This window comes from Megascapheus bottae, chromosome 15, assembly GCF_031878675.1.
Source record: "Megascapheus bottae isolate mThoBot1 chromosome 15, mThoBot2.hap1, whole genome shotgun sequence".
NCBI classification, from domain to species: domain Eukaryota; kingdom Metazoa; phylum Chordata; class Mammalia; order Rodentia; family Geomyidae; genus Megascapheus; species Megascapheus bottae.
In genome coordinates, this window is record NC_143523.1 from 42,262,384 (window position 1) to 42,288,868 (window position 26,485).

The following is a 26,485-nucleotide window of genomic DNA, read 5'->3' on the forward strand; positions in this document are numbered from 1 at the left end:
AAGCTTGGTCCTGAACTCTATGCTGATTCACAAATAATGACAGCAGGATTTTAGAAAAAAGGAAAATAAGTTTTATTAATTTTCCAAACACAGGAAAAAAACATCAGACTGACATTTCAAAAGCTGTCTCCACCCCTGTCCTCTATGGATTGAGGATTTTTAAGTGAAAGTCCAGGAAGTGAATTCCAAGGGTTCAGAAACCATGACCAGAAACCATGACTCAGTGCCAGTTGGTGATCTGGGGAGATTATTTTCTTCTTTTCTTGTGTCAGCAAGATAGGGAACCAAAAGACTGTTAATCTTGAACTCTAATCTTGAATTCCCACTCCCCACATAGGAGAGAGAAAGAAAAATAAAGAAAGGAAGAAAGAAAAGATAGATATATTGTCAATTAAGTCATCACACAAATCAGGCTGGTTAGTAAAACAAATTAGTTTCTAGACTAAAACTACAACCAAAAGCATATTTAAGGTTGTCTTTGTTAAATTTTTCCTGTTGGCATTTTTCCCCTCCTGTTTCTATGGAAACAAGGGGCTTTGTAATCATATTGTCTACTTCCTGCTTAAGTTGGATGATGTCAGGGAAAATTTTTGGAAGGTATACATACTTTGACTTTGCCAGTATTTTTTTTTTCCAATCTTGGGGCTTGATCTCAGGGCCTAGGCACTATCCTTGAGCTTTCTCAAGGCTAGAGCTGCTCTACCTCTTGAGCCACACACAGCATCACTTCTGGCTTCTTCTGTGTATGTGGTACAGAGGAATCGAAGCCAGGGCTTTGTGAGCGGAAGACAAGCACTCTATCACTAGGCCCATTCCCTGCCCTGCCAGTAATCTTTGTTTTTTTTTTTTTTTAAAGTTGCCACTGTGGTTTTACATAGGTAGGGTATGTAGAATGCCAGACAGGAAAGTACATATGCTGACTAGAACCCACATGACAGTGATCGCACAGTGCAAGATAACTAATAGAAACAGATACCATTTGGGATCTGGAGAAAAAGACTAGAAAACAGTCTGTCAATCTAACCTTCTGCTGTCTAAAGTGGCTACCTGATATTCTCAGGCTTGTTTCAACCAAGTAGCTTTCTGTCTGATTTTTTCTACACTAGTTTCCACCTGAGAGGAAGTATTGATGTAAGTACAACAGGACATATTAGCGACTGCACACACACCCCCTTGTTCAGCTTGCATGTAATCTAGGGCCATTCGATTATCCAGCATAACTTTGGCCAGAGAGTCCAAGGAGTGTTGCAGATCAGAAAGGGATAAAGCTGTTTCATTAGCTATGGCTATCAGAGTTTGCGAAAGGTTTTGAAGTACCCATTGATGGGTAGTCACTCCCCACCAGGGTAAAAGGGAATGGCCAAAATTATTCCAAAACCCATCTGGTCCCTCTCTTGGTAAATCACGTGTCACTCTTGTCAAAAGTTTCAAAGGGCTTGCCCAATGAGCAGATTCATTTACAGAATGAATGGAGAACGGCGTGGTGAGAGTGCTGAGAAGACACTGGGTAGGGGTGGAAAAGTTTCTCAGGCAGTTGGTTGCCCAGGGGTGTCCACTAATTTGACAGACAAACACATATCCTGAGGGGGCACAGAAAACCATTTCATCTTTAAAATACTTCAATGGATCTCCAGTGTGGAAGTATTCCCCCACTCGAAACCCTGTCCGTTCTATCCAAGGATGATTCTGGAAGGAATAATCAGCTATTACTTTAAACTCCTCTGCAGAAAATCGAGTGTTTTTCTGGATACACATGGGTAACTGCCCTGACTTGGGAGGGGGAATCATTTCAAAATACTTAGGAATCCGTGTTTCCCTGCGATTGTCCCCAATGTGTGTTATATAGATGGAGTTAGCTGCGATAAGAGGAAGAGTAAGACAGGGGACACTGGGTGAACCCTCAACTGGGTAGTGTACTATCCGTACCCGGTACATAATAGTACGGGCCCTGAGGTCCAGTGTTGGTGTCCACACCCCATCTGGAACCTGAGTGAAATTAGTGACAGGGTGCACGAGAGGGTCATTATGATCTACAACAGCTCGGGCTCTTGGGACACAGATCCAACAGTCGACTGCCTGCGTAGAGGAAGCCAGCGACTGAGCAATACGGACCATTGAGTTGTCCTTCCATCCTGCAGAGAGGTTACAAAGACAGAAACAAATTAGTAGGCTTCTGAGCACATTCATTGTGTGTTTCTTCTGAACAGGAGCCTTAGATCTTCCAGTGGCTGGCTTCTACTAGAGTTCTGTTTTTGGTGGCGATGTCTCTGCCCAATCTTCTTCACTTGTGTAGAGCATTCACAGCTGGACCCTGGCAGCTTCAGAGAGGTGTGAGGTTTTGGAAGTCCCTTTCTACTCTTCTAGCTGTTCCTGTCCCTCTCTTTCCAAGTGTTCATAGGGACTTAATCTCTTGTCCTGAAGGCATGGAAGAGGTATCTTCAGCGGGGCTGGTGACCTGGAAGAAGTGAACTTATGGGTAGCAGTCAGTATTTGACTTATTGGTTGTACATACTGCTTTAATTAAGTCTCCTTTTTTTGGTTTATGTTTTCACCATTTTTTTCCAAGGGGCCAGAAGAGTCTGCCAAATACTATGTCTTAGGGGCTTAATAACGTCTCACAATAAATGCAGAAAGGCAACTGTCAATACCTTGTCCCATTTTAGAGCTTCTTAAGACTGTTTGGCTATAGTTCTCTTCAGCATATGATCCCGTGCTTTCAGCTTGTCCAGTAGATTGAGGGCTCTGGGACACATGTAACTTCCATCTGACATCTAAGGTTTTACTTACTTCTGCCATGATGAAAAGTACCTTGTCATTCTGAGTTGAAGGTGAGAGTCATAGGGATTGAAATTGGGGTCTGAGGGCTGTCCCTGAGCATTTTTGCCCAAAGCTAGCACTCTATCACTTTGAGCCAAAGCTTTGGGTTTCTGGTGGTTAGCTGGCAATAAGAATCTCATAGACTTTCCTGCCCAAGCTGGCTTTAAACTGAGATCCATAGATCCATAATCTCCTGAGTAGCTAGAATTACAGGTATGAGCCACCAGCACCCAGCTTTTTTTTTTTTTAAATGTAAGATCTTTGTCACCTCTGATATTTTCTGTTTGGGTAGGATAGACTTTGACTCAGAAAAGGTATCAACTAGTATCAACAGGCATTTGAAATTTTCAGTATTCTGCAGCACTTTCCAGTTTTCAAAGGGATGTTCTTCCATGTCCCTTCTCTAGAAGTCTTTACAATTATTCTAAGCATATGAGGGATAGTTTTGAGTGACTGGTCAGGCAGACTATTAGAGTTGAGGCTTCCATTATTAATAAGGTTGGGTTCTACTATTGCATCATGATCATAATGTGATCCCTCAACAAATATTTTACTAGTTGCAGGACCAGTGCCAGGGCAGAGGTATAGACAGGTTCCTCAATTCTTATTTACCATGTAAATGTAGGGAAATTATATACCTTCGAGGTCCAAAGAACTTAGTCTCTAAGCCTCCCTGGGGCATGCCTGGCACTAGTACTAACTTGTCACTTTCTGGTAGCCTACATTTGTTTGTTTTGGCCATAGACAACTGAAAGTTGATTTGTTTGTCCACAGCTGTCAGAATATAAGAACATTTGACTGCTGTTATAAAACACAACATTTATTAATAAACACCAGTGTAGTTCTCTGAAATTTTACATATTTAACCACAGATGCTAGCACTCATAGTGTAAATGAATGCTTTTTTTCCCAATTAGTGGAAAACTGAGTGTCAAAATAGAATTAAACTGTATTCAAATGGTTTAAATCACAATTTGGACTAGGCTGGGTAGTTCATGCCTATAAGTCTAGCTACAGATGCAAGAGATCTGAAGATTGCATTTTGAAGCCAGCCAGTGCAGGAATATTTTATAAGATTCTTATCTTCAATTAACCATCAAAATGCCAGAAGTGAAGCTTTAGCTCAAGTAGTAGAACAGCAGCATTGAGCTAAAAAGCTAAAAGACAGCATCTTAAGTTCAAGCTCTAGAACCAGGAGAGAGAGAGAGAGAGAGAGAGAGAGAGAGAGAGAGAGAGAGAGAGAGAGAGAGAGAGAGAGAGAGAGAGAGAGAGAAAGTGTTTGTGTGTAACAAAGAATAACTGAAAAAGATCCAGGCTTATTCTACTTAGAAGTTTCTGAGCTGGTGGCTTTTCTTAATGTTCCCTACAGCCTCTAAAGTTACATTCTCTATCTATAACTCCAGAAACTATAATTCCAGAGTTTTCTGGTTTTTCCAAAAGCTAAGAAAATGAATGCACCCTTGGGCATTACATGATCAAACCTGATAGGACCTTCAAGTAGGATCAAGCAGCATCAACCATGGATGATGAAAGGTTTCTCCAGTAGTCTTCTGGATTCCATAAAATTGATGATCTGACTAAAACCAGCCAGGAAAAGCAAAACAACCATTTGTGGCAAGTTGTCATCATCAACTACAACATAATTAATCACAGGAAAGAACTGAATTAGGAAAGGTATTTGATATTAAACCCTAATTTGAACCTGCGTATAAATAATAGGAAGTGTACAGGACTGAGGCCTGAGTCACTTAAAGTATGGCCGGATATGCTTCTCACGGTGGGACCCGTGAGGTACATCACTAAAGAGAAATCTGGCAGCCACAATGTAACTCTCAGATATCCTAAGATTCATATTGAAGAAATTGGGAGAACAGAGAACAGGGAGGCTATACTAACATTAAACAGACTTTAAGATAAAAGTTGTTCTAAAAACAAAGGATGTTTTATAATAAGAGGATCCACCCATCAGGAACATATGAAGATTGTAAACATATGCACCTGACTACAGAGCCCCAAAATACATGAAGCAAAAACTGATGGAACTGAAGGAAGTAACAACAGTTGGAGATGTCAACGGGTAAAACAATTAAATAGAAGACAAACAAGGAAAAAAACTTGAAGCCAGGTTCCAAGGGATCATGGTTGTATTCCCAGCTACTCAGGAGGCTGAGATCTAACGATCATGGTTTAAAACCAGCCCAAGGAGTAGCCAGGAGTATGGCCTAGTGGTAGAGTGCTTGCCTAGCATGCACAAAGCCCTGAGTTCGATTCCTTGGTTGCTACATACATAGAAAAGGCCAGAAGTGGTGCTGTGGCTCAAGTGGTAGAGCGCTAACATTGAAAACACTCAAGGGCAGTACCCAGCCCTAAGTCCAAGCCCTAAAACTAGCAAAAAATAAAAATAAAAAACAAAAACAAAAAACACAAATAAATACCAGCAAACAAACAAACAAACCAGCCTAAGCAAAGTCTGTGAGACTCATCTTCAATTAATCACCAAAAGGCTGGAAGTGGAGTTGTGGTTCAAGTTATAGGGTGATATCCTTGTGCACAGAAGCTCAGGGGCAGCACCTGGGCCTCAAGTTCAAGCCCCAGAACAAGAAGAAGAAAGAAGGAAGGAAGGAAAAAGGAAGGAAGGAGGGAAGGAAGGAAGGAAGGGAGACTAGGAACATGGTTTGGTGGTAGATTGCTTGTCTAGCATGCATAAGGGCCTGTGTTACATTCTTTGGTCACATAAACAAAAAAATGAATAAAATTAATACAATTTTAAACGAAAGGAATTATGGAAAAGAAAAAGAAGACGATGACAACAACACCTTGTATTCATCACTCCAAATCCATTAGACCTAAAAGACATCTATAGAAGAGTTGGGGTGTAAGTCAGTGGTAGACTATGTGCTTAGCATTTTTGAGGCCTTGGGTTCAATCTGGGGGAGGGAGAGGAAGAGGGGTCCTCTAGAATGATCCATAACAAGAGTGGAGGCAACATATTCTTCTCAGGGTCATGTGGAATATTCTCTAGGATGAACCAATGTTAGTTCATCAGTTACCAATACCATCACTGATTTGATAGTGACAGCATGAAGCCCTGAGTTCAAGCCTCCTACCAGCTAGCCACCCCCCCCCCGAAAAAAAAGAACACTTGAGAAACTTGAGGAAAGTAATTATGTCAAAGGAAATCAATGCTTTCTAAAGACAGTAGATATGTATGATATAAATCAAAGAATAAGGAATAGGGAATAAATCAAAGAATAGGGAGTTTGACCTAGTGGTAGAATGCTTGCCTACCATGCATGAAGATCCAGGTTCAATTCTTCAGTACCACGTACAAAGAAAAAGCCAGAAATGGTGCTGTGGTTCAAATGGTAGAGCTCTAGCCTTGAGGAAAAAGCCCAAGGACAATGCTCAAGCCCTGAGTTCAAGCCCCAGGACTAGGAAAAAAAAATCAAAGAATAAGCAGTTCACAAAAAGCCTACTAAGTCAAGACTTTGTGTTACAAACCCATAAAATACCTTAATTAAACATAGTTTCAGTAAACCGGTGTGGATTTTGATTTAATTCTGATTATGATAAGTTGGTTTCATGGTACTTTACAGTGCCATTAGGGACTGATGAACAAAGATCATAAATCACTTTTTCGTTAATGTACCTCCCTCACCCCAGTAATGTTCAATTTCTTTCTCTTCATTTAGGCTCTGCATGGAATTTTCCTCTCCTCTGAACGCAGGGTAGGTCAAGATCACATGTTCAAAGGCTTGTTTTCCTCTGGGAGGTTTACGTACTTCTATTTCCTTCTCCTTTTTCATCTTTTTCTCTCATTATGGCCCCTAACAAGATCCTTTCCAGGGTCCCTCTGATCTCTATACTAATCGGAAAGCACAGAAACACCAAAAGAAGGAGGGGGCAGATGATGGGAGAAGAAATCCTGAAAGCAGCTAGGAGTTCAGGCCATCTCTATGGAAACAATTCCTCAGAGATTGATCTGGGAACAATTCTATAGGGCTCACTGGGAAAGTAGTGAGTCAGTCTCATCAAGCCTTATGTGATCAGGGTTCAACTTGCAAATGGGAAGTTAAGTTATTTTAATTTTGTGTAGAAAAGTAATAAAAGAGAAAACAAAAATTACATAATATATTTTTAAACTCAAAGTTCCCTATTTGCTATAATAATAAAAAGGCAAAAGGAATGCATGGATTAATTCCAAGATCTTCCAATCTTCACTCAGTCAGGCACAGTGCCCAAGACAATGACATTATGACCAGAACCCTGCATAAGAAATTATAGCTCACAGGTGAAAAGTCATTCATGTCATTAGAATGCCTTTAGGATTATGGCTTATAACTACATCCAATGTGTGGAAAGAATACTAGATTCAATCAGACAAGAAGCAGATTATTTGTATTCCAACAAGGGGACAAAGAGGATTAGAGAATTCCTCCTACCAAATCAGGTTGAAAGACTGAAAAGATAAAGTAGCCATATAATGTAAGCCCATGGAAAGAGGAATCTGTCTGAAGAGTGGGAGATTGGAGTTTTAATAATACAGCAATTTTCTGTTTTAAAAGTAGATATGCTCCACATCCTTGAATACAAGCCACAGCTTAAAAAAAAAAAAGTGGTAAGGAATGGTGAGTTGGTGATATCAAGACAACAAAATGTTAGGCTAATAAACTAGCGTCTATATGTCTCGGAGATTGTAAAGTCAGGGCTAGTTGACAGAAAGTAATTGCTTTGCCTGAAATGATGTCTGTCCTGTTTTGAGATTTTATCCCTTGGAGTAAAAATCTTTTGGGCTTTGTTTCTGGGCACTTTTCTGGAACTAGGCATCTGTAAAATGAAGATAATTATTTTTTTTCAGAGCAAGTACTCAATAAACATGAGCTGCAGTTACTGCAACATTCTATCTTCTAATGGTCATCAAACTCCAACTTACTTTCTTTCGCCAGTCCTGGGCTTGAACTCAGACCCTGGGCACTCACTATCCTTGGACACATTTTGCTCAAGGCTAGCACTCTGCCACTTGAGCCACAGCACCACTTCTGGCTTTTTCTGTGTATGAGGTAGCTTGGAGAATGCTAGGCAAGCATACTACCACTAGGCTGCACTTCTGGCCCCATTCAACTTTCTTGAGTAAAGCTATGAAACTTGGAAGTTTCCATTGCCTGAAGGTAATAACAACTGGTATCCTGTCTCCATCATAGACAACAGTTATGTCATGGACAAAAATTACCCATCCTTTTTGAGTGTACTATCTACACTAATCCCCTTCACTTATGCCCACTGGACACTGCAGGTTGATTACAACCTACCTTCATGCACGCTGACAACCCTAAGGACACACTGGACTACAGTTAACATGGTCTCTTTCTGGCACTGCTGGTACCTTCCTTCCTACCTTAGTACTTGCTGTGATGTTTTAAACTGATTAATATTACCCTGTTGTCCTCTATCCCTCCCACAAAAATTCAGCTTACACTTCTTGAAAAAAATCTAACAAGACCTAAAACCCATAATGTGATCATGTGTCGTGAGGAACCGTGGTGGCACCACAGAACCAAAGACCGTTTATTGTCACCACTAAGCCCAATTCCCCTGACTGTCTCTGTTTAGGAAACAACCCAAATGTCTGGGGCCACGGGTCATAGAGATCAGTCGCTGATGTTTTAATGCAGGGAGGGAGGGAAGGAGGGAGAGGGAGGGAGGGCAACAAACGAATGAACAAATAATGAAGACGTCTGGGGCCTGCGGCAGACACTGGAGCTAACTTAGAGGGGGCCGAGGTTCTCACAGGGGACGGGAGGGAACCCAACCGTACTGGCTCTGGCATGCTGTACCTTGGCAGCCAGCACACTGTGCCTATACTAGATGTATAGATTATATATGTAATATATAATATATACAATAGGGTAACAGATAAATATATTAATATTATACCATAATGTAGTAATATACGTCACTATGCATGCGGCCTTTTCCACGCAGGGTAGGGGCGGAGCCCCCTCCGGGGTTTGTTCACAACTTTTCCAAATAGCGACGCCACAGTGTTTCCGTGAACGCTCTTGAGGATGGGATCGGTAAGTGAGGAAAGGCCAATCGCCACGGCTTTTTCCCTCCATCCACTCCTCCCCGTCCCCGTTTAGCCGTCGGCTGAAGGGCGGGTGGACGGGGCGGTGCGTGTGTGTGGTGGTCGGGGGGGGGGGGGGGTGTTAAGTCGTGCAGTGCGCAAGCGCACTCCATCCAGCTCGGGCCCACACGGACTAACACCTTTCCTCTCGCGAGAGCTGGGCAACCCGGCTCCGACGCCCTCGCCCCGCCCCCCCGCCGGTGCGTCGGCTACGCAGCTTCCTCAGCGGTTGCCGCCGCCGGAGACGGTTGGGGAAACCGTTGCGCGGAGCGCTGCCCTGAGGCGAAGGGTTTGTCCCGGCTCCTCACCGGCCCCCGCGAGTCCGGAGTGGGTGTTTCTATCGCCCGACAGGGTATCTCAAGTAAAAAGGGGGTAGGTTGGGCCGGCGGTGCCCTGCATGGAGTCGGGAGAAGGACGGCCGGGAGGGTGGCGGAGTGTGGAGGTCGCCGCTCGGAGGCGGCCCGACCGGGCCACGCGCGCCCAGCCACCCGCGCGACCTCCCGCTCCGAGGAGGGAGGACGCGGGCCGAGGCCCGCAGGGTGCTGGGCAAGTCGGGGGAGAAAACTCCCAAACATTTTCCGCTCTTCTCCGGCCGGCTCGGCCTCCGCCATTTTGGCGGCGCGGACGACCTCCTTCCCGCCCTTCCCCGCTCTCCGCACTTTGTTATCCCCCCCCCCGCCCGCCCGCTCCCCCTCAGCTTCAGAAAGCGGATTTCGAAGGGCGGCGGCGGCGGCGGCCCGCGCTCCGGGACGGGGTGAGGGCGGGGAGTGAAGTGCCGGGCGAAAGAGGCCGGGCGGTCGGGTGCGGGGATGGAGTGTGGGGGGACTCGGGGCCGCCGGGACGCGCTCCCACGGGCCTGGCCTCCCCCCGTCCCCCCCGGCCTCCCCTTCCCTCCGCAGTCTCGGCAGGGCTACCTGGGCTGGCAGGACTGCAAGTGACTTCTGACGCAGATTCCCAAGATGAGAGAGGCTGGAGCTGGGGGAGGAGAGCCAATGGCGACGGAGGCGCCCGACTCCCCAATCCAGGACAAAGGAGGCAGCCGAGCCCTTTGTAATTCCGCCGCCCAGCGGCGAAGGTTTTTAAGCCAAGCTTGGCTTGGGCGGGGGGCGGGGAGTCGGGGGGGGGGGGGAAGGTGGCGCACTCGGCTTAGATCTCCGGTCGGTAGGGCCGCTAGAGACAGGAAAAGTCTCCCCCGGGAGGAATAAAGGACGCCTAGCCGGCCCTCACATCCCAGATTTGGAATTGAGGGGGAAAAAACAAAAAATACCACCAGTACGTACTTGCCCCACAAAGATGTTTTAAAAGAGTACACTTTTCCGAGGAGAAAAGTGGGTGATTTCTGATAGGAATGTGACCTGGCCTATGTATTCGAGTAGGCCGTACGGGCCCGGTGAAGTGGGCTACGGCTTTTTGAACTTTTGGGCGGGGTGGGTAGTTTTTTGTGTGGTTTGGCACCCTGTATTAGAATTTGTCTTTAAGAGTTTACTTTTGGGAAGGAAACGGCTGTTTAAAACAGGTGACGGCAAAAACTGAATACATACATAGAGAATATAGTGTTGTGAATTTTATTCCCAAGAGTTGATTTTGGAGTAGTGATCCCCTCCCCACCCCCTTGAAGACTGGGCGTCATGTACCTAAATTTGTCGTCCTCCCCCCCTCCCAAGGACCGAACCTCGGGGCCTTGCACTTGGCAGGCAAGGGCTCTTCCACTGAGCTAAGCCCCGAACCCCATAAATTTGCTAAAAGTAGAGTACTAGAATGGTATTTTGAACCTGGTGATAAGCTTAATCATGTGTGGACTAGGTCCTCTGAATCAGAGGACCCTGTGAATAGTTTTCTTGGAGGCAACACAGAAGGAATAGGCAAGGTCTGAGAATGTGTCCAATGATGCACTGAAATCTTTATAAGAACTCCATTACCTGCTTTTTGCCAGCTGTAGGAAAAATAAACTTTTTAAAGTTACTGTTTGTTTTGTCAAGCTGGTCAAAGAAGTTTACCAAATTTTGGTGAAACAAAACAAAAACAGGTTTTTAGTGGCCTTCCAAAAGGACAGATAACCTAGAAATGCCTTAAAGCGGTGTGACAGGACTGAGCTTTCCTTGCTGAATTAGACTACTATTCTGCCCTCTTTTCCATCTAATCGGAAAATTCATCCGATTGCCTTTCTTCCTTCCTTCCTCTCTTCTCTTCTTTTCTTTCGTGGGTCATAAGTGTTGAATTCGGCCTGGACGCTGTCCCTGCACTTCTCAGCTCAAGGCTTCCGCCCTACACTTGAGCCAAGCTCCATTTTCCGTTTTCTAGAGATTAATAGGAGATAGGAGTCTCAAGTCCTTTTGTGCCTGAGGTGGCTTTGAACCTTGATCCTCAGATCTCAGCCTCCAGAGTAGCTAGGATTACAGGTGTGAGCCACCACTCCGGGCTCTGATGGCCTTTTCAAAATAACATCTTTTGATGTTCTTGATTTGGTGAACAGGTTTTTGAATTTTATACTTAAAACCTATCTATCCATATCTATCTATCTATCTATCTATCTATCTATCTATCTATCTATCTATCTATCTATCTCTATATATATATTGCCAGTGCTGGGGCTTGAACTCAGGGCCTGAGCACTGTCCTTGGTCTTTTTCCTCAAGGCTAGAACTCTGCCACTTGAGCCACAGCACCATTTCTGGCTTTTTCTGTGTATGTGGTAGCAAGGAATCATGCATGCTAGGCAAGCACTCTACCACCAGGCCAAACTTCCAGCCTCTATTTTATTAGGTGATTCTTAGCAGTTTTGTTACACAGTTCACATACAATTTACTTGTTAAAAAATATACATTACAGTGGGGTTTAGAACCTTATGAAGTTCTCAGACTTGCCACTATGTTCTGATTTGAAAAAGAATCTTCATTCCAAAAAAAAAAAAAAAGCAATTACTCTATATTCTGGCAGGCTCCCTTCTTTTCAATCCTCAGGCAACCTGATATCACATTATAGTCTTTCATATTCTGAACATGTATTACTGTAATACAATATGTGGTCTTCTGTGACTGTGATGTTTTGTTTTGATTCACTTAGTTTAGGGAATGTTAAATATCTCGTGACTAAGAAATGTTTTTACAACTCTGGTATTTCTCATTGTGCTAATACTTTCAGTGTTTTTGTTTTTTGAGGTAGGGTCTGGCTATAGTGCCCACTGTCCTAGAATTGTTGGTCTCAAGCCATCCTCTTAGCTTAGCCTCCAGGCTAATCACACACAGATTAAGACTTGGAATTCTTCAGAGTAGAGATTAGTTTTAATATTGGGAAGAAAGATTGAGGTGGATTATCCTCAGTAACTGTTTCTTACAGCCTTAAAGTATAGCAGCAGTTGACTGCATTCTGATTTTTAAGATTACTTTGTTGTTTTCATATGAACTTTCTTATTGGTACAGTGAGATTGAAAATCAAAACTAGTTTGCTTTCATATATTGTGAAGTAAGATTTCCTAGTGAAGGTAATTTTTGTTTGCTACTGAAATACACATGTATACATTGGGTTCATGTTTACATGGAAAAAGCTTTTCATTAAAAAGTATACTTAGCACTCCTGAGGTGAAGGCAGGGGAGTTCAGGCTAGTTAAGGGTTACAGCAAGATCCTGTCTTCAGAACAACAACAATGTCAATGAAGAGCTGATGACACGCCACACTATCTTTCCATAATAGACTGACACTGTAGTTTAGAATTTAATGAGAAGTTAATCCTTGGTATAACATCCTTTCCACTTTTTTCTCTGTTGTTACATCACACTTAGCAGGAAGTAACTTACTTTTGGGTTTTTTTGGGGGGCGGGCAGTCGTGGGATTTTAACTTAAAAGACTGGGAACTGTCCCTGAGCTGCACTCTTGAGCCACAGTGCCACTTCTGGCTTTTTCTCTTTATGTGGTACTGAGGAATCAAACTCAGGGCTTCATGCATGCTAGGCAAGCACTCTACCACTAAGCCACAGTCTTAACCCTTAAATAAGGAACTTAAGGAAATATTAGAGCTCCCCAAAATTGAATTGGGAATTTCCTCTTTGAGAGATAGTGTTAAGCTTTAGGAACATTTTGTTGGGTTTGTAAAAGATTTGTTTTGATTAGTCCTTATTTCCTCTGAAGACAGAATAATTCTTTTGTATTTTAAGCTTCAGATATTTTGTTGGTGGTGTATTTTGCTGGTTTTATAGGGCTCTTAAAATCTAACAGTTGCCCCCCAGTGAATGCTTACCCTAAAGCAAACCAAACACATTAAATAACAATCTAAAACATACACCTACTGTTTATAGCTGAACAGGCTTAGGAGAAGTTGTTTAAATTAAGTACCCAGGAAATGGCAGAGTAAGGATGCAAACCCAGGATTTTATTTTAAGAATTTGTACTTGCATACGTAAGATTTTTTTTTTTTTTTTTTGCCAGTCCTGGGTTTGAGCTCAGGGCCTGAACACTGTCCTTGGACTTTCTCAAGGCTAGAGCTCTACCACTTGAGCCTCAGCACCACTTCTGGCTTTTTTCTATGTATGTGGTACCGAGGAATCGAACCCGGATCTTCATGCATGCTAGGCAAGCACTTCAACCACTAGGCCAAACTCCCGGCCCCGTAAGATTTTTTTTTTTGTCAGTCCAGGGGCTTGAACTCAGGGCCTGAGCACTGTGTCTTTGGGTTTTCTCAAAGCTAGAGCTCAACTAGAGCCACAGCATCACTTCTGGCTTTTTCTGTGTCTGTGGTACTGAAGAATCAAAATCAGGTCTTCGTGCATGCTAGGCAAGCATGCTACCTGGCCTCTGAGAATTTTTTTTTTTTTGTGAGTCATAGGGCTTGAACTTGGCCTGGGTGCTGTCCCTGAGCTCTTCAGCTCAAAGCTACTGACCAAGCCCCACTTCCCATTTTCTAGAGGTTAATTGGAAATAAAGAGTCTCAGGTCCTTTTGTGCCTGGACTGGTTTTGAACCGTGGCCCTCAGATCTCACCCTCCTGAGTAGCTAGGATTATATAGGTATGAGCCACCGGTCCTGGTGTCTGAGAATTTTTTTAATTTAAAATTTTTCTTGCTGGGCACAGTCGCTCACACCTGTAATCCTTGCCCAGAGTTCAAGTTCCATGACAAAAAAAAAAGTGCTGGGATTCCAAGGCATGCCCCACCATGTTTGCTTTGACATTGTTTTGAACATCCTTTTGATGAGTATTTGAAGTAGACTTAAGAGTCGAAGCCGTGTATCTGGCTCTCGCCTGTAATCCTAGCTACTCAGGAGGCTGAGATCTGAGGATTGAGGCTGGAAGCCAACCTGGGCAGGAAAGTCTGTGAAACTCTTAACCTCCAGTTAACCAGCAAGATGCTAGAAGTATCTCAAAAGATAGAGTGCTAGCCTTGAGCAAAAGAGCTCAGGGACTGTGTGCAGGCCTAGAGTTTAAGTCTCAAAAAAGTGAATAAGATTCAAAATCAGTAATGTAGTAAGTTTTAGCCTTATAAAGTCAGTTTTTCCCCAAATCAAATATTCAATGCATTTTTATAGACTCAGTCTGAGTGGGTAGTGGTATACATACAACTTGCAAATGAAGTTTTTAAAGAATTTGTATAACCTTTAAAGTGAATAATACAATGTAAAAACTTTAAAAGATTTAAAGGCTAGAGTTGGCGTTAATATGACAGTCATATTTTAAAAATCTGGTATTGCAGTTATCAAAGTCTTTTTTTAAAAAGGGCAACATAATATTTGGTCTTGGGTTTCACTGCTTTTTCAATAACCTCAAGTAGAAAGTTGGCAGACTATTGTGTTGTGGTATTTTATTATTATTATTATTATTATTATTATTATTATTATTATTGTATTTTGTTGTCAGGGTGATGTATAGAGGAATTACAGTCACATTCATCAGGTAGTGGGTACATTACTTCTTGAACATTGATAACCCTTCCCGTGTTTTTCTCCCACTTTCCCTCCCCCCATCCCTGTGTTGTTATTGTTATAAGAGTCACTTTAAACTTATTTTTCCTGTTGTGATACTTCTGAAAGGTATATCTTTGGTACTTCTTGAGAAGAGTATATTTTGATTGACTGCTTTATGTGCTTGTTTGTTTCTTGTAGCATTTAAATCAAACGTTATTGAGATGGATTGGGTTATGAAACATAATGGTCCAAATGACGCTAGTGATGGGACAGTACGACTTCGCGGACTCCCATTTGGTTGCAGCAAAGAGGAAATAGTTCAGTTCTTTCAAGGTACCTCTAGTATTAGTCAAAGTTTAGTAGCATTTTAATTTTACTATATGTGGCCAATTTGTACAACACATTTGATTTTGGAACTTTTAGATTATTAGGTTATATCTTAAAATCTGAATTGTGCTCCAGTTTAATCTATTCAGTACAGAATGTATAGAATGTGTAAAACAATGTACAGTGCAGAATAGTTGAGAATAATTGTGTGATTGAAATGAGGTATGAATTAGCATTTGGAGTATAGTTGCATTTGATTTGTAGCTTTGTCCATGTAATATAGGTGGGCTTTAGAGTGCAATTTGAAAAGACTGGTTACAAAAAAATTTATTTTAATCCAGTAATATATGAAAAAATATTCCATTTGTGTTATGGGGTGATGGGAAACTTAAGTTTTTTTTTTTTGTTTTGTTTAGACTTGTTTTAAATATTTGATTCAGATGGGAATGTTTCAGCCTTTAACACTGTTCCCCTTGATGGGGTTATTTGTCCTTGGGTTAAAGGGTTGGAAATCGTGCCAAATGGGATAACATTGACGATGGACTACCAGGGGAGAAGCACAGGGGAGGCCTTCGTGCAGTTTGCTTCAAAGGAGATAGCAGAAAATGCTCTGGGGAAACACAAGGAAAGAATAGGGCACAGGTGGGGATGGAGAGTTTGGGATGGTGTTAAATTTTTATTTTTGGGGGTTGTGGGTCACTTGCTTAAATGGGGGGGTAACCATAACATTTTTCTGGGGTAAATTTAACATGGAAACTATAGATTTGGGGGGGGAATTAATGCTAATAGTTTACTTAAATTAAAAAGTAGATTGTTTCCATTTCTTGGTAGGCTGTTGATAAATGCTTGTTCTATAATCACCTATTTTCCTTAAATACATAACATATACAAAAGGAAACAAACTAAAAGTATATTCAGTTTTATTGCTTTCAAATGACTCATTTGTCTATGTAAAACTTAAATATTTAATTATTTAAGTTTGGAGGTATAAAATATTGAATTATGGTGTATTTAGGTGATTTAAATTGGGTTATATATCTAGATGTAGAAAAACTTACTGCATTTTGCCCAATGTCATATTGATTCTAATGCATTTATGCTGAAACCTGTACCTTAAAACATTTTTAAATAGGTATATTGAGATCTTCAGAAGTAGCAGGAGTGAAATTAAAGGATTTTATGATCCACCAAGACGACTGCTGGGACAGCGACCAGGACCATATGATAGACCAATAGGAGGAAGAGGGGGTTATTATGGAGCTGGGCGTGGAAGTATGTATGACAGAATGCGACGAGGAGGTGATGGATATGATGGTGGTATGTGTATCTAGTGAACAAAGGTTCTGTTGTCATTTTCTTAATGTTCCTGACACTTTGTCAGGAAACAAAGAAATGGCAGTAATTTCAGTACCTACTAGGTTTTAAAACCTGTTCATAACGAGTTCCCATTGCTAGCTATGGGACTTGATTGATGCACATATTGATACCTAGAAAGACTTACTTTTTTTTGTATTATACAGGTGAATATAATGTCATGACTGAATTTGTTCTTTCAAAGTTGTAAATCTCAAGGGCTGGCTGTTTTGTATGCACTAATTTGGGGTTTGCAAATGTAAAATAATGAAAAAGTTAAATTGTGTTTACCACAAAGTGATATGTAAACTAAAATATCTTCTTGGAGTGGTGTTCATGTATTTCTCCTTCAATTACATAGGCTATGGAGGTTTTGATGAATATGGTGCCTATAATAATTATGGCTATGGCAGTGAAGGCTTTGATGACAGGATGAGAGATGGACGAGGTAAAACGAAAATAGTTTCATTCTGAAGTAAATTTTAAAGTTTTGATGATGAGCGATTTGCATAACTGAACTCAGGCATCTTTTGGTGTATTCCTTTACAGGACTTCACACCTTGTATATATGTATACCTTCTTGCATGTATCCATAATAGTTTATAATCTTAGCAAAATTTTTATTTCCTAGGTATGGGAGGGCATGGCTATGGTGGAGCTGGTGATGCAAGTTCAGGTTTTCATGGTGGTCATTTTGTACATATGAGAGGGTTGCCTTTCCGTGCAACTGAAAATGACATTGCTAATGTGAGTAATTGCAGTAATAAGTGGTTATGTCAGTATCTCAGAGTTCTGCTTGATTTACAGTGATGCCTCACCATGCCTCGTTAGTTTAGAAACATCTTTTTATTTTTGTTTTAAATTTGATATAACCTAGGTTATTTTAAAGGCAATGAGTTGTTTGCAGTTTGTTTTTTAAGGAGGTAGGAGGAACTAAGTTTGAAATCTGGTTTTCTAGGCAGACACTGTACCAATTGAGCCATTTGTCCCTGGATATGCTCTGGTTGATTTTGAGAGAGGGTCTCACATTTTTCCCTGGATTGGCCTATACTCCTATAGCTGGGATGGCAGATTCTTGCCACCAGGCCTAGATGGAGTCACATAATCTTTTGTTGTTGTTATTCCAGTTGACTTTCAACAGTGATTTTCCCCAATCTTTGACTTTCAAGAAGCTAGGATTGGTTACAAGCAAGCTATCAGCACCATTTTTCTAATGTTCATAGGTTCTTTTTGAATTATTGCTAGGCAAATAATGGGTTTGTTACAATGAACTGAAGAATCAAGGTAAATCGATAACTTACAAGAATTGAAATAAAAAGGTGTTTTGTTTTATTTAGTTCTTCTCACCACTAAATCCAATACGAGTTCATATTGATATTGGAGCTGATGGCAGAGCAACAGGGGAAGCAGATGTAGAGTTTGTGACACATGAAGATGCAGTTGCTGCCATGTCTAAGGATAAAAATAACATGCGTAAGTGTTTTCCTTGGCATATTGTCTTATTATTTGGATGTTACCCAGATTATGGTAGGAATTTCCCATTGATTTAAATAAACCTAAGAGGTCCTCAGATGTTTTACATTTAAGTAATTATGGTACCGCTAAAAGAGCCTTGAACTGTCTGAACTCATTTAAAGTTCAGAGTTGAGTGGTAATAGATTTCTGACTTCATATCTAAATGTTTTCATTTAATATTAGCTTTTTTTTTAAGCTTCTATTGATAAACTTGATCCAGTGTCTTTTTTTTTTTTTTTTTTTTTCTGTCCATCTCTTTCCTTAAAGAACATAGATACATTGAACTTTTCTTGAATTCTACCCCTGGAGGTGGTTCTGGAATGGGAGGCTCTGGAATGGGAGGCTACGGCAGAGATGGAATGGGTATGTAATGTTTTTTAAATTAGCGGTGTTAGCCGCTTGGCAGTCGTTCTCAAAACTTTTTTTTTCTTTTTGTAAAGATAATCAGGGAGGCTATGGATCTGTTGGCAGAATGGGAATGGGGAACAGTTACAGTGGAGGATACGGTGCTCCTGATGGCTTGGGTGGTTATGGTAAGTAGGTGTAGCTTGATTTATCTTAGTTCCCATAATGTAATACCTGTAAAAGGCAGATGTTACTTTTAGCATCTTATGCATGAAATCCTTCTGTGAAATGACTTCTGGTCTTTTTTTTTTTTTTTTTAAGGTCGTGGTGGTGGAGGCAGTGGAGGTTACTATGGTCAAGGTGGCATGAGTGGAGGTGGATGGCGTGGGATGTACTGAAAAAAATGCACAAACATACAAGTCTTAACACAGCATCTGGTCTACTAGACTTTCTTACAGATTTAATTTCTTTTGTATTTTAAGAACTTTATAATGACTGAAGGAATGTGTTTTCAAAATATTTGGTAAAGAAACAGATTGTGATGGGAAAAAATCTGTTTTCTGTAGGTTTTATTTGTTGCATACTTTGACTTAAAATAAATTTTTATATTCAAACCACTGATGTTGATACTTTTTATATATAGTTACTCCAAAAGATGTGTTGCCTTTATAAGACTTGGGTTAATCTATGTACTGTTTGCTCTATAAGATGTATAGTGTAATGTTAAGGAGGATAATGGTTCATTTCTGAATAAACTGAAGCTTAAATAGTATCTGGCATAGAGCTTTAAAAATTAGTGAAACTACTTTCAGTTTCTCCTAAACAACATTGTAAAGCTTAAAAATGAATTGGGTGGGACCAGGAGTTTGGCCTAGTGATAGAGTGCTTGCACGAAGACCTGGGTTCGATTCCTCGGTACCACATACTTAGAAAAAGCCGGAAGTGCTGCTGTGGCTCAAGTGGTAGAGCTCTACCCTTGAGAAAGCCCAAGGATAGTGCTCGGGCCCTGAGCTCAAGCCCAGGACTGGCCAAAAAAAAATTCAGTGTAAATATGTGGCTATTTATACTTCACAGATATATTTTCAGCTTCTCACACAACTGTGTTTTTTGAGATGTAAAAGAAATCCATACCAGTCAGATAACAATCGTGCAAGTGGATTTTATATCTAATACTAGTTTTTATTTTTAGTTGAACTACTATGTAGCAAGAAAGAGGTGCTTTTATCTTTTTGTCAGTGTGGCTTTATTTTGCAAATTGGCTAATGGGTCAAAGTGAAACCTGTCAATGTGAATTCAGTTATTGAACTTGCTTTTGCTAGAAATGTTATTCATGTAATGTCAATGTGTGAGATAATAGTATCTTTCTGTCCTAGAATGTTTTGTGTTGGTTACTGAAAAATTGGTAGAAAGTATACTATATGTGGTATTTAAATTAAAGATTAAATGTAGACAGTGATTTCTGGAGTTACAAAGGAAGGGTTGACAGCCGTTATGGAGCCAGATGTTCCCTGGCTTTTTTTTTATGTGTGTGTCAAGTCAATCCTGGGCTTGAACTCTGCCACTTCAGCCACAGCTCATCTTCCAGTTTGGGAGTAGTTTATTGGATATAAGAGTCTCAGACTTTCCTGCCCAGGCTGGCTTCTTCGGATTTTAGCCTTCTGAGAAGCTAGGATTCTACTCAGGAGCCACTGGCACTTGCAAAAGCTCTGCTACTCAGGACAAACGTAACGAATACTTTTTCCTAGGAATTTCCCTCTTAAATACTTAAAACCAGTGAAAGAGTAAAATGTTAGAAATCAATGTCGTCCTAAAGGAAATCAATTTTTTCAAGTCATTTTATAAAACTCACATTTTATTTTGAAAACATTACAGGTTAGAATTACAGTAGCAATTCCTTGGCACCGTGATCACATCATCGTGGATATTGTCTAGGTAAAGGAATGGCATATGAAGTCTGTTTTGAAAAGCAAAAGTAGTGTATATAGGTCCATAGCTACACAACTATTAAAAAGTTTTGCAATAAAATCTAAAAATAGTATGTCTTTGTTGTCATGGTCTGGGGAATCAAATCCAGGGCCTTACACATGCTTAGGCAAGCACTATACCACTGAGCTATATCCCCAGTTCCTAAATAGTTTTTAAGTATGCTAAAACTAAACAGCCAAGTTACAGTTTCAGAAGAGCTGCCTCAAAGAAAATGAATCCAATTGTGATGACACCATTTGATGAGAAAGTTAAAATGATTAAAAATCATGGTTTATTGTTGAAATCAATCTCAGAATTTAAGCAACTTAATTTGTGTGTGCCAATCTTGGAGCCTGAACTTGGGCCCTGAGCTTTCAACTCAAGGCTGGTGCTCTACCACTTGAGCCATAGCTCCACTTCAGGTTTTTGCTTGGGGGGGGCACTATTAATTGGAAATAGTCTCACGGACTTTCATGCCCAGTCTTGCTTCAAACTGATGTCAGGTCTCAGCCTCATGAGTTAGCTGGGATTATAGGCTTGAGCCACAGATGCCCAACTCAAACATTCAAAATTTTGAAGCACATAATAAAAAACATCTATTTGAAACTTAATTTATGTTTGCTAATTTTCAGCAGTCATAAAAATGTTAATATAGTCATCAATACAAAACAGTTCAAGAATATAATTCTATCTCTTAAGGACACATTTCTGTCCTTATTCAAGAAAGGATATCTAAAATCTGTGTTAGAGTCCAAGGAAATTGACCTCAGAAGCTCACTGGAAATCGATAGGGTCTGGAGAGGGGTAGATCTTAAGTAAAACACTAGTTTTTGCTTTGGCAATTTAGAAAAGCATTATCTTTAAAAACTAAAGATCTTGTAGAGTAAGGGGAAAAAATATAATTAATCATAGATATAATAATGCTCCCTGGAATGTAAAGTTTGTTATTTTTGGAAGACTCAAAAGTGCATAGCTGAAAATTAGGTTAATACAAAAAGGATTCTAAATGGTGATGGTATGACTATACAAGTTAATAGAAATTCTTTAGTGTGCTATAACAAAATAGTGTTCCTTGAATCTCTGAAGTGGGCCAGAAGCCATTTTCATCTACCTACCACCAATAGTAGACTGATAAAACTTTCTAGAAATTAATCCAATGGGAATAGAACAGCAACATTTAGGAATCCTTAAATTCTGTATTGTTTCAAGGGAAAGGTTTTTCCCCCAAATTTTTAATGCTTAAAAGGAGAGCATAGGTCTTGGTGCCCTGCAGACTGTGTATAAAAATACACATTTCCTGAGGGATTTGTTTTCAATTTTGAATTGGAATCTGGCCCCTTCATTCTCTATTAAATAAAACCAGCATCTGAGAAGATCTGTCAGTAACTTGAGAAAGGACAGTGGTTATCTGTAACTTAAAATTACACGGGAAAGGTTAAGCCAGATCAGTGTGCCTTTATATCCCATTCAGCACATGGAACTGATTTAGGAAAGACAAAAAAGAAATGACATAGGATACAATATTGGCTGTTTCTACTGCCAATAAGGGAGTGGGGTGAGGGGAGAAAGCACATAAAATAATTGGGCTAGATGTAGGGACATATAACCCCAGCACTCAAGGCTGAGGTAGGTAAGATGGTGGTTAGCTCTTGTCTCAAAGGAAACTAATGTTGAATTGGGACATCAATTCTAAAAAGTTGATACATTTCCAGTCTTGCTGTGAGAAATGTGAAGCTTTAAAGTGCATTAAGAGAATTACAGGCACCATCAGATGCCAATTTGACAGAATTCAAAAGACAATCGGAAGCCTTATTATAAGAAGGCCTTTACAAGATAAGGCAAATGTGTGTTCACTTCTCTGGCTTTTCAATGAATGTATGTTATATGACTTCCATGTAATAAGAATTAGGCTAAAGTTACTTCAAGCATGCTGTTTAAAATTCTGGATAACAATAGGGAAAAAATGGAAATGCCATCCAGCTTATGAGAATCATAAGCTGAATGTGAAGAGATAAACTGGTACCAATACTGACTGGAAGGTGCTTAGGAAGGAAGGGCTGATGTCTGCACAGCTTACATACAGGGAATATTCACTGCAGATACTGTCATACAGAAAGGAATTCATTCTGGAGTTTTATGGCAAGTTAGATGAGCATCTCTGAATGAGTAATGCATGACAGGAATCACAGACTCTTACTGGCTTTGGCGAAGAAGGCAAAGGCAGTTCATTGTCAGAGCAGGCATTACAGAAAATTTCCCCACAGTTTCTACAGTGGTGCTATTAAATGGAAAAAGAGAAAACCGATTAAAATTAGGAGTCATTTTTGAACCAAAAACTTTTGGGCTTCCTACTTCCCTCTCTTACCTTTCTCTTAGAAAGTGAAAATTCCTTTTCACAAAGCTTACAGTGTGTTGCTTCTTTGTCTTTCAGCCAAACCAGTCCCTAAGGGAAAGAAAAAAAAACTAGGGCAGGTACCCTGCCACCAAGCAACACCCTCAGCCCTAAAACGCTCCACATTTGTACAGGGTAAGCTTTTTTTTTGGGGGGGTGGGGGGAGTCATGGGGTTTGAACTCTGCTTGGGCGCTGTTCCTGACTTCAGCTCAAGGCTACCATCCTACCCCGGACCTGGGTATTGGCCCTGAGCTCTACAGCTCAAGGCTACCACCTTGGGCAGCCCACTTCCCATTTTCTAGAGGTTAATTGGTCCTTTTGTGCCTGGGCTGGTTTTGAACCTTGATCCTCAGATCTCAGCCTCCTGAGTAGCTAGGATTACAGGCATGAGCCACTGTGCCCAGCTTCAGGGTAACCTTTTTTTTTTTTTGCCAGTCCTGGGCTTGAGCTCAGGGACTGGGCTCTGTCCTTGGGCTTTCCCAAGGCTAGAGCTCTACCACTTGAGCCTCAGCACCACTTCTGGCTTTTTTTCTATGTATGTGGTACCAAGGAATCGAACCTGGGTCATCGTGCATGCTAGGCAAGCACTCTACCACTAAGCCAAACTCCCAGCCCCAGGGTAACCCTTCTTATTCAAAGCATTCTACTTACCTGCAATGCTTTATTGGCTTCTTTTATATCTTCTATTTTCAGTTTGGATCTAAAAGGGTTACAAACAGGTCTACGTTTTAGTATTCAAATTTAAATATGACTGCCTAATAATTTACTTTAGAAAGGTGCTGGATTCTTTTAGAATATGAAATTACATATACTTTTAGATCCTAGAGCAATGTCATTGTCCTGTATATATCTATTTGTTTTGGTACTGGGATTTGAACTTTGCTTTGGACTTGCTAAGCAGATACTTTACCATTTGAGCCACATCTCTAGCATTTGTATATTTCAGCATTAAACTTTTATGATCTTAAGGTAAAGTGTTTATTTGGGCTTCACATAGTTCCTGGCATATATCTGTCAAACAAGTCAGTGGGAAATAAAGTAATGATATTTAGCACAGGGTCTAGCTCATGGATGCCAGGTTGATAAAGAATCCCGCTTATTAGAACCACAATGCAAACTGTTCTTTGAAAAATTGTGGCTGGGCTGGGATGTAGTTCAGTGGCAAAGCAAGTACAATGTCCAGGGTTTGATCCCCAGTACCAAAAAAGACATATCTATCTATCTATCTATCTATCTATATATATATATATATTTTTTTAAATTTAATTGTAGCAACAACAAAAAGCTTTCTCTTCCCCTTCCCCCAACACCCTTTTATTTGATTGGGCTTGAACTCAGGGGCTGGGTGTGTCCCTGAACTTTTTTGCTCAAGGCTAATGCTCTACCACTTCAGCCACAACTGCACTTTTGGCTTTTTTTTCTTTTGGTGCGTAATTGGCAATTAAGAGTCTTCAGAGTCTCCTGGATTTTCTGTTCAGGCTGGCTTCAAACTAATCCTCATCTCTTAAGCCTCCTGAGTACCTAAGATTAAAGACTTGCATTTCCGGTGTCCAGCTAATAGCTTTATCCATCAGAAGCTGAATTTCCTTCATGGTTCTAGCAAATTACATTACTGTTTGTCATGCTCTTGGAAATGAGGCTCAATAACTCTTAATGGAATCTCATCTTCAGCAACTAAACCTCCGTTCTGATTTCTGAGTTGAATTTTTACAAATGACATGAATCCATATGTAAGATGCTTACATATAGATTGGTTTTGAGGTTGAGGTTGGCTAAAGACTTATATAGGTGATTGGAGTATAGGCCACTGTAGATCTTTTTTTTCTTTTTCTTTTTTTTGCCAGTCCTGGGCTTGAGCTCAGGGTCTGAGCACTGTCCTTGAACTTTCTCAAGAGTAGAGTTCTACCACTTGAGCCTCAGCACCACTTTCAGCTTTTTTTTCTATGTATGTGGTACCAAAGAATCGAACCCAGGCCTTCGTGCATGCTAGGCGAGCACTCTACCACTAGGCCACACTCCTGGCCCCCCACTGAAGATTTCTTATTTCTTGTAACAGGTGTATGCCTATTACAGACCTTAAGAGTCTACTTAGTCGAAGAATAAAAGAGCAATTACTCGCTAAGTTTGTTGCCAAGTTCTTGAAGAGCTTGCTCTTGTTCATGATATACTTTCTTCAATTGATGATTTTCATCCTGGAGGTTAAGAAATTCCTTCAAAAATAAGACAAAATGTAATTTAAAATATACTCTACTCATATTAATTTGAAGAACACATCCTTAGGTTGTTTGGCTTTTTAAGACACCATTTCATGGTCCAAGCTGTCTCCCAACTCATGATCTTCCTTCTTCTCAGCCTCCCAAGTTTTAGGATTACAGGCATGCACCACCACATCTGGCTTCCCTTTAGCTATTTAATAAGAAATTCAGCTGACAAGTGACAGTGACAATGGCCAAGATGCACATGATGAATTAAAACTCTTGTGCAGCTACATAAATAATATTTTTTTAAAAAAGAACTCTTTCCTAAGCTCCCTGTGTGTGTGCATCTGTTTGTGTGTGCTGGTTCTAGAACTTTTAACTTAAGACTGGGCACTATCCTTGAGCTTCTGTGCGTGCTCAAAGACAGAATTAAATGGATGCTGGTGGCTCACATGTATTATAATCCTAGCTACTTAGGAGATGAGATCTGAAGCGTAGTTGGAAGCCAGCCTGGGCAAAAAAGTCCCTTTGAGACTCTTTTATCTCCAATAAACTACTGAAAAAGGCCAGAAGCAAAACTGTGGTTCAAGTGGTAGAGTGCTAGCCTTTTTACTAGCACAAAGAAGCTCAGAGACAGTGCCTAGACCCTAAGGTTCAAGCCCCAGGACTGGTAAGCAAACACACACACACCCAACATTTGAGCCACAGTTCCACTCCAAGCTTTTTAGTGTTTCATTAGAGTTTCAAAGGGGCTTTTCTGTGCCTGGATGGCTTACAACTGTGATCTCATCTCAACCTCCTAAGTAGCAAGCATTACAGGCATGAGCCATCCAAGCCTGCAAAAAGCTCTTATCAACAGTTTTCCACTCACTTTAATCTTCTTACTGTTACTTCCTAAAATAACTAGTATATCCTGTATATAAATGTAAATGTTCAAGTTAGCATTTGACAAGATGCAGTATTTAAAGTTTTACCACTATTTACTTTTTTAAGACTAAGGATTTGTTGGGTCTCATGTCTAAGATGAGATAAGGCATCTTTCTCCTTTTGAAGATCTTCCTGTAAAGTCTGCCTCCATTCCTTCTCAATCTTCAAGTCAGTTTCCAGTTGCACCCTTGAATGATAAATGACACAGAGAGAGGCTCAGTGCTGTTTTCACAGGACAGTTTTTTTTTAATCCCTTCATACAAGCATCTCTTTATTTCTGCCTCTGAATAGGAGATACTTTATTTCATAAATATTTCCTGAAAAGTTTGTGATTTTCAACTACATAATATCCACCTTACTAAAGTCTTTTGTTACATATACATAAATAATACATAACGGAATAGCAAATGCCCTACTGTAAAAACTGGTAACATCCTAGAAATAGAACTAGTAAGAACAAGGGAAGGTGGGCTTTTTGTATTTGTTGGTGGTGGATTGTTGTTTTTGAGACAAAGATTCTTTATGTAGCAAGCTGGCCTCAAATTCACACACAGTCCTCTTACCTCTACTTCTGGAGTGCTTAGATTACAGGCATGTGACCTGACAGGTTTAAGGTGAGGTTTTATTCCT

The 26,485-nt window shown here is 40.6% G+C and overlaps 4 protein-coding genes across 14 annotated transcripts in view; 1 reads left to right on the forward strand and 3 right to left on the reverse strand.

The window, feature by feature from the left end:
• Positions 1–9,020, reverse strand: part of Pbld (phenazine biosynthesis like protein domain containing) — a 28,411-nt gene extending 19,391 nt beyond the window's left edge. The window contains exon 1 of the mRNA XM_090346453.1: positions 8,752–9,020. The gene's annotated coding sequence lies outside the window, so the exon portion shown is untranslated. The remainder of the gene's footprint in view (positions 1–8,751) is intronic.
• On the reverse strand, positions 49–9,977 carry LOC150054209 (ERV-BabFcenv provirus ancestral Env polyprotein-like). Of its 3 annotated transcripts, none has more exons than XM_090346444.1 (2): positions 9,856–9,977; positions 49–2,455 (listed from the first exon to the last, which is right to left on the reverse strand). In XM_090346444.1, the coding sequence occupies exon 2, from the start codon at positions 2,185–2,187 to the stop codon at positions 1,057–1,059; it is 1,131 nt and encodes a 376-aa protein (XP_090202570.1). In that variant the 5' UTR covers positions 2,188–2,455; positions 9,856–9,977; the 3' UTR covers positions 49–1,056. The 3 variants fall into 3 exon arrangements, with proteins under 3 accessions (XP_090202570.1, XP_090202571.1, XP_090202572.1); XM_090346445.1 differs by lacking the exon at positions 9,856–9,977 and adding an exon at positions 7,910–8,360; XM_090346446.1 differs by lacking the exon at positions 9,856–9,977 and adding an exon at positions 4,299–4,405.
• Positions 9,158–18,990, forward strand: Hnrnph3 (heterogeneous nuclear ribonucleoprotein H3). Of its 5 annotated transcripts, none has more exons than XM_090346452.1 (10): positions 9,158–9,293; positions 15,031–15,165; positions 15,663–15,801; positions 16,292–16,476; positions 16,874–16,960; positions 17,144–17,259; positions 17,850–17,985; positions 18,295–18,390; positions 18,468–18,560; positions 18,694–18,990. In XM_090346452.1, exons 2-10 carry the CDS (start codon positions 15,054–15,056, stop codon positions 18,768–18,770), a joined length of 1,041 nt encoding a protein of 346 aa, XP_090202578.1. In that variant the 5' UTR covers positions 9,158–9,293; positions 15,031–15,053; the 3' UTR covers positions 18,771–18,990. The 5 variants fall into 5 exon arrangements, with proteins under 5 accessions (XP_090202578.1, XP_090202574.1, XP_090202573.1 ...); XM_090346448.1 differs by having other exon boundaries at positions 9,179–9,268; XM_090346447.1 differs by having other exon boundaries at positions 9,200–9,313.
• A 1,225-nt stretch (positions 18,991–20,215) lies between these two features.
• Rufy2 (RUN and FYVE domain containing 2) overlaps positions 20,216–26,485 on the reverse strand; it is a 33,696-nt gene continuing 27,426 nt past the window's right edge. For 3 of the 5 annotated variants that reach the window (XM_090346437.1, XM_090346443.1, XM_090346441.1), the window contains exons 14-18: positions 25,913–26,042; positions 24,846–24,940; positions 23,382–23,430; positions 22,703–22,780; positions 22,317–22,615 (exon numbers count right to left, since the gene is read on the reverse strand). In XM_090346437.1, the coding sequence (XP_090202563.1) occupies positions 22,472–22,615; positions 22,703–22,780; positions 23,382–23,430; positions 24,846–24,940; positions 25,913–26,042 (496 nt within the window). In that variant the 3' untranslated portion in view covers positions 22,317–22,471. Of the gene's footprint in view, positions 20,301–22,316; positions 22,616–22,702; positions 22,815–23,381; positions 23,431–24,845; positions 24,941–25,912; positions 26,043–26,485 lie in introns of those variants that run through there. The other 2 variants (XM_090346438.1, XM_090346439.1) reach the window with 2 other exon arrangements.

Excerpts from the sequence above, each read along its gene's own strand:
- Hnrnph3 (XM_090346452.1), top strand. The coding sequence starts at position 15,054 with ATGGATTGGGTTATGAAACATAATGGTCCAAATGACGCTAGTGATGGG. Across the intron at positions 17,986-18,294 it reads TAAGGATAAAAATAACATGC|AACATAGATACATTGAACTT; the intron begins GTAAGTGTTTTC and ends CTTTCCTTAAAG. Across the intron at positions 18,391-18,467 it reads CTACGGCAGAGATGGAATGG|ATAATCAGGGAGGCTATGGA; the intron begins GTATGTAATGTT and ends CTTTTTGTAAAG.
- LOC150054209 (XM_090346444.1), bottom strand. The coding sequence starts at position 2,187 with ATGAATGTGCTCAGAAGCCTACTAATTTGTTTCTGTCTTTGTAACCTC.